We start from the raw sequence: 15,572 nt of genomic DNA, 5'->3' as shown, positions 1-15,572 counted from the left end.
ACAGCCAGCAAGTGCACACATATCTATGTATTGGAGTGGATTGGATTAAGTCGCACACATTTCAGAAGATTAACTTGCAGTAATAGGTTCTGTGTTCTCGCTTTGATAGAGAATAGAATCATTCAGCACATTTGGGGTGAGATTCACTATCAGGTGATACCCTTTTCTGGGGCTGGTTTTATGACTGCTTTGTCTTGATGATTGTTCTTTGTAAAGTTTTTGTTTGGTTTTAATAGACATGGCCTTCATTCCTCTGTAATAGAAACATACGTTTAGTGTTAGAATAGTGCTATGAAATGACACTGCTGTGTTATGTTATTAAAGAGAATTTCCCTGAAGTAAGGTGGATTCACAGAAACAAAGGTGTGGGCCCTGGTGTGTAAATACTGTAAACATAGTCACACGGAATCCTCACTGCCATTCCGAGAGGTACAGACCTAAAATGTAGACTAAATGGGTGCTGCCCTGGGAGCTCACAGCCAGCACAGACACACCCAATAGTGTGGACCCAAAAGTGAGAGGAGGGGGACTCTGGGCTTACAGGTGAGGTTTTATATGTAATTTCAAGAAGGGTAAAGGAATATTTGACTTGGATATATTCTAGTTTCAGGGCAGCAATTCTAAAATAGAGGTGAATTATGGAAGCTTGGAGGAAGAGGTAATAGTTTGTCCTTATGAGACCTAAAAAATAAAATACAATGGTACATCTACACAATGGAATACTATGCTGCCATAAAAAAGAAGGAATTCTCATCATTTGCAGCAATCTGGATAGAACTAGAGAATATCATGCTGAGTGAAATAAGCCAGTCAATGAAAGAGTAATACCACATGGCCTCACTCATTTATGGATATTAAAGAACATTATAAACTGACAAACCAAAAGTCAGATATAAAGACAGTAAAGCAACAAGCAGACTTTAAAATTATAGCGGGGAGAGTAGGGAGATCTGGGGAAGATAAGAGATCAACCGAAGGACTTGTATACATGCGTATAAGTACAACCAATGGAAACAAAACTCTGGGGAGGGAGGGTATGTATGGGAGGGGGGAGCAATGTTAAAATATGTACACAGATAATAATTTAATAAAAAAATAAAATAAAATACAGAAGAGGTAATGGGTAGACATGATGTTTAGAAAATGCTGTCACATAGGTGAGTGTTGCAGACTCAAAGGAAAGCACACGAGTCATAATACATAGTTTCAGATATTTTTCGAGTTGATTGATGTTTAGCTTTTAATTGATGCTTAGGTTTTGAGCTCAATAGAGAAAAGCACTTAAAATGGTCTAGCTCAATGGTCGGCAAACCATGGCTCGCGAGCCATATGCGGCTCTTTGGCCCCTTGAGTGTGGCTCTTCCACAAAATACCACATGCGGGCGCGCACATACAGTGCAGTTGAAACTTGTGGCCCATGCGCAGAAGTTGGTTTTCAGCCTGGGCGAGTCTATTTTAAAGAAGTGGTTCTAACGTCAAACCATACTCAAGGGGCCAAAGAGCCGTATGTGGCTCGCGAGCTGCGGTTTGCCAACCACTGGTCTAGCTAATAGTTAAAAATAAAAAAGCAAAACTTACACAGAATTACATAAAGTATAAACAGATCAGGACATATGTCTTTATAGTAAATAACAAAGAGCTCTGTACATTTATTTGTAGGACTTTCCCCTTGAGGCTCTTATTATGGCTGAAACAACTAAAAACTCTGGTATTTGCACTTGTCATCTCTATAGTATTTCCGGATGGGCATAGAATTCTCTAATGAGGTCAGCAGATTGCTCCCTTCAGCCCCAGGTTGAGTGGAGCTGTCCTGATAGCACTGCGGAAGTGGTCTCAGTTACTTGAGGGAACATTTTGGCCTTGGGACCCTTCATCCCCTTGCTGTTGGACCCAGGGCTGCTTTCCTGTCTGCCAGTGTGGGAAGAGTTGCCCCTCACCAACTCTCCCAGGATTACTGCAGTGTGCTGTGACGCCACGTTTCCTGTTCCATTAGTGACGTCTGCTGGGTTCTGTATATAGTCTGCTCATTTCCTGATTTATCATTCAGGTTCTCTGAAAGAGAGAGAAATACTTTATCCCACTTCACAGAGGAAGATGTTGAAGTGTGGAGCTGCCTGGAACCCTTCCCTCCCCACAAGAGTCCATCTAGTCTCTGAAGCCCGTTCCGACTCTGCTGGTCCGGGGACAGAGGGAGAAGGTAGTTGTTAGTCTTCCTTCCTTCTCTAGTGCTTGGATTGCTTAGATATATGCCCTACCACTCATAGTGAAATGAATGGAAGTCCAGGGGGACCCACAGAGGCAGTGACATTTGAGTAGTTTGAATGGAGATACAGTATATCCTAGGAGGCAGAGTCGGGTGGTATATTAGGAGACACATTTCTGGCAGAAGAGAAATAGGGTCATCAGATAGTTTGACTAGAAGTGGAACTGCCTGGATTTTATAATTTTGGGCTTAGGCATTGGTTACCAGTGGGCAGCGGTGAAAGGCTGTTTGCTAGAGTGGATATGCCAGTTCTGTTGGCTGGATGTTGGGGAGTGATGAAGGGCCTCTTATTACAATTGTTATAATACTCCCTCAGTTTCTTGTTTGTAAAATGGATGTTTTGCAGCTCCTTTTCAGGATGAAATGAGTCAATACTCATTTCAAAGAGTTTAGAAGTGTGCCTGGCACACTGTAAATGGCCAGTAAATGTGGACTAGTAAGAGTATGTAGAACTGGCACTGGGAGTACTGTCATTACTAGCCAGCATTCATAATTATTTTGTGTATCATGCTGGGAACTTTGTAGACATTATCTTTTTTAAAAAATATATATTTTATTAATTTTTTACAGAGAGGAAGAGAGAGGGATAGAGAGTTAGAAACATCGATGAGAATCATCAATCAGCTGCCTCTTGCACACCCCCTACTGGGATGTGCCCGTAACCAAGGTACATGCCCTTGACCAGAGTCGAACCCGGGACCTTTTAGTCCACAAGCCGACGCTCTATCTACTGAACCAAACCGGTTTTGGCTGTAGACATTATCTTTAATCAGTATAGGAATCTTTCAGTGAAGGTTTCATTATTCCATCTTGTGTTAAGAGACTCGAGCCTCCAAAGTGAGATCTTTGCTGGCACAGTTGGAGGTAGACTCACTAGAGGGCGTTTGCTCTTTCCTCCCTGCTGTGACCTGGTCGCTGGGTGCATGCTGTGGATTGGGGCCCCTGGAGGCAGGAAACATTGCATGGGAGACAGGTGCCAATAGGGAACAGGATGTGGGGCCAGGGGGCTTTGGGGAGCACTGGAGGGCCAGAGCTCTTGATCTCATGGGTGCCATGGGAGCAGGCAGAGCATAGCAGAATCCGGGGGCCATAGAAACCAAAGAGAAAGATGGCATTGTTTACAAGATAAGCAGCTCTAATTCTGGCTAGGGATTGCTGGTTGTTTAATGTAGGGAAAACTGACAAGAGGTATCATGGGCACGAGGTCTCTTTTGGGGGAAGAGATAGACTAGAAGAAGCTTAAAGTGCTTCATGATTAAATTGCCCTGAGCATTTGTTGGGCTGGGGTTGGAGGTGGATGACAGACTTTTCTTGGTCGACTGTACTCTTGGAACCATTGTCCTTATTTCCCTCCTCCCCCGCCCATGAAAAGAAGAAAAGCTACCTTGCTTGCACATTGGGTAATTAATTTGTGACATGTTCACTGAGCTATTTGGACTATAAAAATACACCCCACTAAACAAATAATTGACAGTCTGGTTTCTTATCTGAGCCCACCAGCTTATTTTCAGTTTGAGTTCCTGCAAATATTGCATATTAACTTTTCTGATTCTGGCACCAGCTTCTAGTTCCAAACTTTCACATTTTCAGTGCCCCTGTATCTCACTTGTCATAAAAGAGAGATCTGCCTTGCTTGCTATGAAAATAACCTCGGAGATTGGACAGAGTGCTTGTATAAGAGTGATCTAAGTAAATCCCTTTACTTGGGATTGAAGAGTAGGTTTTCATTGATGAGAAAGCTTGGGTATCTGTAAGAACCATTCTCCTATACAAGGTAAAAGTGTTTGCCGCTACCTCCATCCTGTTAATCCATAGTCCTTCACTTAAAAGTTTGAGCATCCACTGAACCATGCCTGAAACTGTTATTTCATGAGGATTGCTATATATTGGCACAGAAAGATGGCCCAGGCTCATCTTGTACATTATTTTTGCCTCATATCCTCCACCAACCATTTCTTTAAGGAACCCTGCTTCTTCCTAGTGTTTAGAAAGCAAGATCTGAATGCTGAAGATATCACAGCTGTTAGGATGCCATAGCATCTGAGCCCTATCCATGGATGGTGGAGGCACACAGGACTGCATGTGTGTACATGCATATGGGAGTTTATATTCCTAATTTTATTAATTTCTCCAATTTTATGTTTATCTCATTTCTATTACAATTAAATGATTGTTATAAACATACTTGCTTCAGAATTAAAATCTGCTAGTCTTTTGTTGTGAAGATAGGACAGGAAGACAGGAATATGTAAGTAATGACTCGGTGGGAGGGGAAAGGAAGCTGAGTATTCCATCACCTTCCATATAGGAAGGCAGTAGATAATGCTTAGAACCAAGAAGTAGGCTTGTAAGCATGGTATTTAGAGATGAAGAGGTAAACAAAAGACACAGAGTGGAGAGTTAAGGAGAATCACCTTTGGAGAGTGGGAAATGAGAGCTTTATGCCCGTGGGCTGCTGCTTTCACAAGGCATGTAGAGCTGTGGACTCCAAGACTGCAAGTCTAACTTTGATATAAATGAAAGTTAACTAAATACTAGTCTCTGCCCCCAGTTAATATTATTTTGTTGCTGCCTTTTCTGGAAGATACCATGCTATAAAAATGTGTGCTATGAAAAAGATTTGAAGGAATTTCAGGGAATGCAGTACAATTTTAGCACCTATTTTTCACTAAGTCGAGTACTTGCTTCTTAGGACCTTAACAAAAATGAAGTAAGTATTCTTTGTAAAAATTGGAAGACTTATATTTTTTCTATGTGTCTAGTTCAATTAATTAAATATGTAAAACTTTCTTATCTATAGAGACTAAAATATTGTGCTAAAAAACATAAAGTTTGTCATCCTAACTGCTTAAGTGTCCAGGTCAGTAGTGTGACCTGCATGCACACATTGTTGGGCAGTAGATCTAGAACATTTTCATCTTGCAAAACTGAAAACTGTGCCCACTGAATAGTGGGGAACAGCTAGAGAGGCTGGAAAAGTTAGGGAATGTTTCCGAAGGAGAAAAATACAAGCTGGGTCTTATAGAAATGTAGCCTTAAAGTTAAGATTTGGGACATTCTTATTTGTTTTCTTTTTGAATCTTAAAAAACATTTATTGATCTTAAATTAGTTAATTATCTTCTTCCCTTGCAGGCTGAGAGCAAATGAGTTAGGTTTATAGTTATTGATAGTTCTGATATGTGTACTCTTTATACTATTATCATTTCTTCTCTTCTTGTTGATTTGGGTGAATTATGTTGTCTGGCATTTTCTGTTAAGAACCTGGCATTTTCTGTTAAGAACCTATTGCCACTCAACATTTTCTCCTCAGTTTTAATGTTAACTCCTGCTTGGATTAATTGATCGTCTTCTATAATATGATAAAATGGTAATCAGAATCCAAATTTAATTGTCAGTATTGAAATTTTTACTCTTCATGGCTGTTAGTACATGCATGCATGTCTACACTGGAAACATATTATGCTACAAAAATACCTACTTTGCCATTTGGAGCAGTTCTCCCGGATTCCCTCTGAGGCAGCTGATTACCTTCAGTTTACAAATAAGGGGGGCGAGGGGGATTCCCGGAAAGTAGGAAGACTGGGAATTCTGTCCTCAACTTGTTACTGGGTCCTGTTTGCTTTATAGAATTTCCAGCCCACTCAAATGAAAGCAGGGTGCCTGAGGGCTTGGGAGGGGTAGTGTTGTTGGGTGAGGTATGAAAGGTGCTTCAAAAGCTTGGTGCTCAATGAGTTTTTATTTGTAATCCATCTTGCAGGTCTGTGGCTTAGCAGGGGTGGGGGACATCTGATCTAGGCTGTTTAAGACCCGCAAAATCATTTGGTCTAGCTCTGCCAGGGGATTAGGGGTCAGTTAATTGATCAAAAATAGCAGGCTAATTTTTAAGTTGATAGTTTTGTGTGGCCATTAAATGATGTTATAAATCTTCACATGGCCCTTGGCAGAATAAAAGGTTCCCCATCCCTGGCTTACTGCCTAAACATGAGAATTTTTTAAAGAAGACAGCATCTTGTGTGACTGATTTTTAATTAGCTAACATATCTCTGTGATAGAAAATACCAAACATCCAGATATCTGAGCTACCTCCTTATTGCTCCTCCAGCGCCCCCCTGGACCCCTCATCACACACTTCGGAAGCAGTTGTTACAGGCGTCTATGTATCTTCTGAGGTGTTTTGTGTCTATCTTAGTTTGCTTTTATGTTTGAGAGAATTGGTACATGTTGTAGAATTGGTACATGTTCTTTTAAAGGGCTATTGGCTACTAACTTTTCATGACTTAACAGGAGTTGTATCTTTTTGCAATTTGCACTGGAGTGTTAATTCCATAATGAATAGTAAGTTTAAAAAAAAAATCAAAAAAGACATCCTTTCAGTTTTAGAGTCATTTTCTGACAAATTGTGTATAATCTTCCAAACAAAGTCCTTGGACCAAAGCAGCTCTTAAAGCCCATTTTGGCTTCCTGATATTTGAGTCAGGGAACACTCAGCTTGTATTGGTAGAATAGAAAATGCATTGGTTAAGGGTCAGTGCATAGCCTATTCTGCAGAATAGACCTGCCTGTTCCTGGATTGTGTCTGGAGGACATGTCACAACCAGGAAACAGTCCCCACATCTGTGCCTTCCCCCTGATCTCCTTCTGAGTGTCAGAGCTGAGGATCCACCTGCCCCTGGACACATTTTCTGACAAATATCAAGTTGGGAATCCCTTTGTGAGAGTAGCACAGCTAATGTGAACAGATTCAATTAAATGGATATATCATGCTTCACCCTTTGGTTCCCAGAAGAGGACGGAGGGGCCATGGAGCTACGCAGTGTGGAAGCATTGGTGTGTGGAGCTTTTTGGACTAGAGTTACTGTGCGTGGTCATCTGGCAATGTAATGTCTGTGGTAGCACTTGATCTTATGTCCTGGTGAAAGACTTCCCTTCTAAAGCTTGTTCCAAAGTATGAACTTCCCAGCACCTGCATTTAGGATATAAGCAGTAAACAGTCTACTTTAGCGTAGAAACTACTCGGACCACATCGATTATGGAATGAAATTCCAATGCAAAGTATAAAAAGAAAATGTAATTTATTTTTGCTTCACAAATGACTGGGGCTTTCCCCCACATTCTCTGTAGCAAGAGCTAGAAGAGGATTGAGGAAATGAAATATCAGGTAATCATTCAGGTAGGTTTGATGCCTTCCATGGAGTGGCAATCAGTCTTTCCTCGGAGCTGCTCCATTTTCCCACCCCCCACCCAGGCCCTCAGGGGGCCTTGCCTTTATGCCCAGTGTCTTGGAGGGCACGGAGGCATGTTTGTCAGCCAGGGAAGCCAAGCTGTTGTCTCATCAAGTTTGCCTCTTACCAAAGACAATTTTGTTGTCTTGCTGTAGCTTTCCTCTCCTGGGGCAATACAACCTGTGGCTTGGTCTCAGATGTGGAAGGCTGTGGGGACTTGTCCTAAGGGGTTAATTAAATGTACCAGTTTAATATTTGTTAAAATAATGTCCCTGTTATTCTTGCTAGGAACATCTCACCATGGCCAGGGCTCACTCAGGTTTCTATAGAAGCCGAGAATATTTGAGAAACTCCCCACTTGATAGTAAGGCATTAATTGCGAACAGCTATGTCATGCCCCTAATGGCTGAGGTTTAGTATGTTGGGAAGAAGCCCTGAAGCTATTCTTTTGCCAAGAAGCTGGTTGTATGATTGACATGTAGAATAAGAAATTCTTGTTCTAGAGGCTAAAATTGGATCCTGTGGCTTCCACGAGTCTTGCTTCAGATGCATGTATGGGGTAGATAGGGAAAAAGCACAATTAGAAAAATCCCTAAAAGCAACAGTTAAGCATTGTCTGCAGTAAAAAACAAAAAACAAAACAAAAAACAAAACAAAACAAAAAACCCAACCAAACAAACAAAAAAACCCAAAAAAATAGGAATTGGAGATCTGACAGAAGGAGGGAAAACTAAGTCAAATGCTCTTCTGAGGTATCAGATACCACAGGAGTTTCCTTGCTGCTGGGACACAAGTCCCCTCTCAGTCCTCCGTGTCAGCTCCTCTCCATTCTCTGTCTGGACCCTTGCCATTTGTTTCTTCATTTGGCCACTTGTCTCTTAACTTTGCAATCGTCAAGCATGAACTATCAGTCACACAAGTGTACAATTATCTATATTCTAGAGTCCTGGTGCATGAATTCCTGCATGGGTGGGGCCCAGTCAGTCCACCCCAATGGGGGCTGATTGGGCCGGGCCAGCGGGGGTATGAAGTCCTGGAGGTTGGCTGCTGGCCCTGCCTCCAATGGGAGGGGGGTCTATTGGAGGTAGGGCCAGTTGGGGGGAGGGGATGTAAGAGGCTGGCCAGCTGGTCCCATGCTCTTGATGGGGGGTGGCAATTGGGGCCAGGATGGCTGTGGGGAGGAGGAATCTTGGGAGATTGGCTGGCCAGCTCCACACCTGTTTGGGGTGGAGGGGGCCAATCTGGGGCTGGGCAGGCAAGTGGGGAGGGGCTGCGAGCAATTGGAGGGTGACAGTTGGCCACCACAGTGCATGTCATAGCGACTGGTTGTTCTGGCCATTCGAGTCATTCCGTTGTACTGATTGCTTGGCTTTTACTAGCCTAATAATGGCCCTCATCTTTTTGGAGGTATTTTTGTCACTCCTCCCTCAACTATATTATTCACTTCTTGGGCAGAGTGTTCTGTGTTAGCTCTTCACCTCTCTCTCCAGACTTGCCTTTCACCTTCCGTTGAACTTCAGAGAGACTGTCGGTAGTCTCCCTTAGCCACCTGTTCACTCACTCCCACCTAGACACGCTTACCAGCAGTTCTTATCTGTCTTTCTCTGCTTGAAGTGAGATCCCACTTGCACCTGCTTCCTACTGGTGGACTGCTGTCTGCCTGGCCCTAAGTTTGCTTCCTCCTGGGTAGCATTGCAGTTCTAACATGTTATTTATCACATAATTCTCAAAGTAATCCTCTAGACCAGTGGTCGGCAAACTGCGGCTCGAGAGCAACATGCAGCTCTTTGGCCCCTTGAGTGTGGCTCTTCCACAAAATACCATGTGCCTGCGTGCACATACAGTGCAATTGAAACTTTGTGGCCCATGTGCAGAAGTTGGTTTTCAGCTCTCAAGAGAAATTTCAGTTGTTGTACTGTTGATATTTGGCTCTGTTGACTAATGAGTTTGCCAACCACTGCTCTAGACTAAGTACACGTATCAGCCCTGTTTTATAGACAAGTAATGAGGCACCCAGGGCAGAATGAGTTGCCCATGACCCCAAAGCTGAAGTGATGGAGCAGAACAGGAGTCAGGCTGCCTGCCCCCAGAACCTGTGCTCCTCACCACCACCAGGTCAGTAACCGACACTGAAGGCTGGAAGAGCCCTGGGTGCCCTGTGAGCACACAGCCCACATTCGTATTCTGCAGAATAGACCTGCCTGCTCCTGGATTGTGTTCTGGGGGACATGTCATTACAATCAAGAAGCAGTCCCCACATCTGTGCCTTCCCCCTGACCTTCTGAGTGTCAAAGCTGTGGATCCACCTGCCCCTGGACATGTTTTCTGATGAATATCAAGTTCAGATGTTCAAAATGGAACTCAGAACTAGAAAGCCTGAGTAAGCTTGAGGGCTTATCAGTGTCTCTCCTGCTTGTGATATTGCACTGTTGTTTTACAAAATGTTAACTTTGGGAAGGATAGCCAAAAGGCATGTGGGATCTCTCTCCATTATTTCTTACAATTGCATGTGAACTATTATTATGTCAAGATAAAAGCTTATTTAAAACAAAAAGTTAATGAAAACAACGTAAATTCAGTTCCTTCACCCTCCGGCTCCACTTGCTATCTCTTCCACATCTCAGTTGATGGCAGCGAGAGCTTTGATAGCCACCCTAGCCCTCTTGTCTTCCCTTCTCTTCCAGTATCAGGTTGGTACTGTTCTACCTGCTTCTCTTTTAACCTTCCTTAGTAATCTCCCCACTGCACTTGGCAGCCTCCTTTTAATACTTCCTTAGAGTCTTAATTTGCATATCCAATTCCTTTGCCTAAATCATTCAGTGGCTTTTAATCATAGTTTGTCACTGCCTGGGTCAGTCATTGGGCTGCTGGTTATAAATGCTGGTTTTTAGACTCCACTGGATTTACTAGGTGGAACTCTCTGTGTTGGAGTGCCCTCTGGTGACCAATTTGTGCACTAGCTTTTGAGGACCAGAGTGGGCAACTCATGACTGTGTGCTGGGCCAGCTGTGTGACCCTGGGGATGCCTGCAGAGCCTGGGTCTGTAAGGTGGTAGGTAAACTGTATGGCTTCTAGAATCCCTTCTGCTTGGGGGTTAGGCACCAACAGAGAGATGCAATGGCTGTAGGATGCTTGGATGTTAGGGAGGGCACCATTGAAAGGACCAGGCACTGCATTCATTCCTGAGCCCTCGGTAATGCTCATGCTCATAAACTAACAATCTGGCTCATGGACCTTGGGTCCTACTGCACTTCCAGGAGCTACAGGTGTGGCCGCACTCCCCAAGTTGCTAGAATGTAGGACTGCTCCATTTTCAGAATAGTCTTTTTGGTCACTTTTTAGCTTTTTACTTTGAATCCCATTCTGCCCCCATCTTCCCTGTGATCTTTTCTACTCCTATTTTCTTTTACTACCTGGAACTGGGCCTGGTCAGAATGCAGCAGTGGGGCTGAAGGCACTGGCATTGGGTCAAAACCCCCTTGTGGTGGTTTTCCACTCAAGGCTGCTGTTTTCTGTTTTCAATTTCTAATGAAAATTTTGTGGGCAGTCTAATTTTTTATGCTAGTCCACTCTAGACTATCTTATGTACAGACCCCTGAATCTGTCTGCTTGCCATGATCATTTACTGTTAGTGGACTACAATACAAGCACACAATTAAGAGGCCTGCATTTAAATTCCATGTGAATCCCAAAAGGAGATTGTGGAGTGATATATTCAGCAGAGCCTTTATTAGACACACATGTGTTTATATAAATGTTCAAGCACACATAAAGACCAAAGGTTACATGTTAGAATATTTAATGATTATGTGTGATGTTGAGGAGACAGAAGGAAGCTAGTCAGTCAGGGACGGAGACCATGAGGGGAGGAAGAAATAGAAATGGGGTACCCAACTAGGCGGAGTTACTAAGCAACCCAATTGGGCAGGGAAAGAAGGGCACACATGAGAAAAGAGAGGTTTAAGATACATGAACGTTGATAAGACAGGTAGCTTAGAAATAACCAATCACAAGGCCATGAGACAAATAAACCAATCCCAAGGATGTCACTAAGGCAGAATACCTTGGAAAGACCAATCAAGAACCAGCAAGGCTTCTACTCATCCCCTAGATTAAAAATCCTGCTTCCTCTTGCCCTCTCTCCTCTCTCTGGCACACAATGGGTTCCCGAAGTTCCCGTGGCAGGGGAGCACACCCCTAAGCCCACACTGCGTATGGCTGTGTGGGACTCTGGACATGGATTAAGAGACTTTAATTCTCTTAGATGCTCCAGTAAACTTTGGTTCCATTACTCATTTTTGTCTGCTACATCATTCTTCGATTTTGGGAGACAACAAACTTGGACTAAAACTCCACATTTTGGTTTTAATGGGATTACAGATCCTTTTTGTTGTCATTTTTTTTCTGTAGCGACCAAGTATTTCTTCTATACTAAAAACACCAACAAAAACTTTAAAGTTGGGTATGTGAATGTGTGTGTTATTTTCAGCTCTTGAGGGTTAAATGTTCTGTGGGGATATTGAGAATAATACATACTAAGAATGAGCTAAATAGTAAGGCATGGCACACAAAAGATGGGATTTTGGTCCTTGTAGTGTTTGCTTTTGTTTATTGTAGCTAAGCTCCACCCATCCATTGGATGGTTGGCATTTTATTTTGTTGAACAAGTGAGTGGCATGAGACTGTTAGTCTGTATCAGGGGCACTAGAGGATGACAACATTGGTAATTCACTCTTTGTTTTTAATTCCAGTGGATTCATTTTTAAAAAACTAGATTTTCATTGATTTTAGAGAAGAAGAGAGAGAGGAGAGAGAGATAGAAACATCAATAAGAGAGAATCATTGATTGACTGCCACTGGAGATTAAGCCTGCAACCCGGCATGTGTTCTTGATCGGAATCAAACCTTTCCTTCCACAGGCTAATGATCTATCTACTGAGCCAAACCAGCTAGGGCTCCAGTGGATTCATTTTAATGATGGCAACTATTATCGGTGGCAAGTGTTGACCTAGTATGGCTTCCAGCATGAGTGATGGCCCTGTCCCTGTGCCCCCAGATGTGGAGCAAACCCTGAAGCAGTGGGAGTATCTCTTCATGCTTTTGTGTTTGCTTATTATTGGAGGTTAGCACCTGCATTTGAATTTCAGTTTTAAATTAGACACAATTAGAATAAGTGGCTTAGACCACAACTTAATAGTAGTTATCTCTGGGTACTATTATCAAGTAAGTTTCATGGTATTCAAAAGGGAAAAACAAAACTCTCAATGACTAACAAGACGTTTAGTATCTACTCTTGTCAAATAGTCAAATAGCTTCCTTTAAAAGAAGGTGGGAGAACCTATTGCCAAAGTAATGGGAAAATAGCGTTGAGTGAAAGTGTTTCAGTAGGATGGTTTCTTCTGAGATGCCATTTGGCTAATCTTTGGGGAAATTTGACTGTGAGCATGTAGCATGTAATCATTACATTTTTACACACAGAATGGGCTCAGGTTGTCATCGCATCCCCTGTGATTGCCAGAGGCAACACACTGATTTAATTTGTGCCCCTGTGGTAGACATTTTTGAATAATTTCAGTGATTTTTTTTTTATGCTGATGTTTTCTATTTCCTTTGCTGTTTCCTACCTTTGTTGCTCACCACTCTTGCTGATTGCAGTCTGAGGAGAGTGCAGTAATTGCAGGTCCACACGGTTGTCTGAGAGGCCACTGCTCTGTGTCTTTGGCCCACGCGAATGCTGCCTTCTCACAGAGCAGATCTTAACTAAGCATGTTTGACACTTGCCTCAGACCCTGAAAAACATACACTTGGGGATTTTGTATTCTTTTGGTGGAGACCTGAAATTTCTCAAAGGACTCACCTCCGAAGTTCTGTTTCCTGTTTGTGCCTTTGGTGTTTTGGTTGTGCTAACTGCTGTTTAACATGGAAGAGCCCTTGATGCATCTAATTTGAGTGCAGATGTCTTCTTCTGGATGAGGGGTCGCAGAGGCACAGGATAGAGCTGCTGGATCCCTGCTGCTGTGGAGGGCGACACTGCACTAATGGGCATTATTTACAGGCTTTGGGGTGGGTGTGCCTTCCTGAAGCCCTTGCATGTGCAAAAGCCACTTCTATGTCACAGTGGTTTGTTTTATAAGTTCATCCTTAAAATTTTCAGAAAGGGGTGAAAAGTTATTTCTTATACCATTTCTTAAAATGCAGAGTGGACACAAATATCTACCAGGTATCTTCGAGAGCAGCTGGCCAAGATTTCCGACTTCTACCACATGGCTTCCAGCATGGGTGATGGCCCTGTCCCTGTCCCCCCAGATGTGGAGCAAACCCTGAAGCAGTGGGAGTACAACGCGAAGCTGGCATTCCACATGTTCCAGGTAACCTGCAGGGCAGCCAAGGCTGTGCAGCATTCTTTTAAAAAGAGAGCAAGTTCCTTATCTTTTACCTTTCTGGGGGTTAAATTGGGTCTTTCTATGAACAGTACACTCAGAGAAAACCACCTGACATTTTTCACGTTGAATTGGAGTTAAGGTTGCACCTTGGTCCTGAGATGACAGCTGCTTCTCATACATGTTGACCTCCAGCTTTAATGATGTCAGCTCTGTTAGTGCTGTTGCTATGTAATTGCAATATTAAGTATGATCCTTTTAAACCTTTTCTTTTGCAAAAATTGGATGTGTACATTCAAAAAAAAAATCTTTGTACTGATGTCTCCCAGTAGATCTTTAGAGGTTTATTATTCCACAGATAGGTCACCTTAATTGGGCTCAGCTGCAATTCAAAATGCAGTTGGTGAGGCCTATATGGGCACTGTGGCACCCAGACAAGCTGATGTAAATCATATAGACCAGAAGAGGGTGCATGTGTCATATACCTCGAAATCTAGCCAGGTGCTTGATATATGCATTAGGAGTCTTTTCAGTTTTCTTTCTTGCAGGAATCAATTTTTTTATTTTAAATTTAGAATTAAGCAGATTATAAAAAAATCACAAACAATAACAATCCCCCAAACCAACTATACAAAGCAATATTAGTTTTTTTTGTTTGAAATTTAGACTATGATCAATGAGTTTTACTACAACAAAATCAATAGTAAAATTATGCATAAGCATAAGAATAGCAGTGCTTTTTGCATTTTAGTTAGTTTTACTTTAACATTATTAGTATAATTTTTCTTTGTTCATTTAAGGAAGGAATGCTGGAAAAACATGAATATTTGACATGGATCTTGGATGTTTTAGAAAAGATAAGACCAATGGATGATGATCTTCTTAAACTCCTGTTACCATTAATGCTCCAGGTACAGTGTATATAACCACAGGCCAGTTGATTTCATGGGCAGGAAATGATCTGATAAGAAAAGCTTAGGTAAGTAGAGGTGGAAGAGGAAAAAAATTGCACTTTGAAATGGAAGGAAAAAAATTATCTTGACGCTACAACACATGAAGTGATACAAGGCTTAAGTTCTGGTAGTCATTTGTAATGGGCATTTCAGAGTTTTAGCCATGTGTCCTTTTTAAGTAATCTCACTCCATTGATTTCTCCCATCACTGAGCTAAGCAAACAGCTCTTTACATACTGTCCTCTTGTTCAAACAAATGTCTGGAAACAAAATAAGTCATCTCTTTTTAAGGACCCAGAGGATCTTTTATATTCATTTGACATGTTTTGAGCCACTGTGGTAGGAACTTCCTATTTTAATGTCTGGTCTAAAATTTGTTGAAATTTAGGTTATCTGGATGAAATTTATTAAAAAAATTAAAATTTCCTTGGAAAGGTAATGCATGTACTTGAGTATTCAAACAGTACAAAAGAGTATCTAATGAAAAGTCACCAGCACCCCCTTTCTGAGACTGACCCATGCTCCTGTGTGTCCCCTCTGGGGTGCCTGGGCCTGTGCTGCCCAGGAGAGGAGCCACCGGCCAGATGTGGAGGTTAACTGTTGAAATTGTAACAAGTACAAATTGATATGTGTTCTCAGTACAAAATACACACCAGATTTCAGTCTTAATGCAGAAAAAGCGTATATGTAATGTCTCAATACATCTTGGTTTGATTATATGTTGAAATGATAACACTTGCCTATATGAGGATA

The 15,572-nt window shown here is 42.2% G+C and overlaps 1 protein-coding gene across 2 annotated transcripts in view; it reads left to right on the top strand.

The window, feature by feature from the left end:
- Positions 1–15,572, top strand: part of MED12L (mediator complex subunit 12L) — a 353,473-nt gene that overhangs the window by 69,192 nt on the left and 268,709 nt on the right. For both annotated transcript variants that reach the window (XM_045584086.1, XM_045584085.1), the window contains exons 6-7: positions 13,685–13,854; positions 14,667–14,777. In XM_045584086.1, coding sequence (XP_045440042.1) covers positions 13,685–13,854; positions 14,667–14,777 — 281 coding nt within the window. The remainder of the gene's footprint in view (positions 1–13,684; positions 13,855–14,666; positions 14,778–15,572) is intronic.

The sequence above is a fragment of the Pipistrellus kuhlii genome, unplaced genomic scaffold (assembly GCF_014108245.1).
Source record: "Pipistrellus kuhlii isolate mPipKuh1 unplaced genomic scaffold, mPipKuh1.p scaffold_m20_p_2, whole genome shotgun sequence".
Lineage (NCBI taxonomy): Eukaryota > Metazoa > Chordata > Mammalia > Chiroptera > Vespertilionidae > Pipistrellus > Pipistrellus kuhlii.
This window is presented reverse-complemented; position numbering and strand designations above follow the sequence as displayed.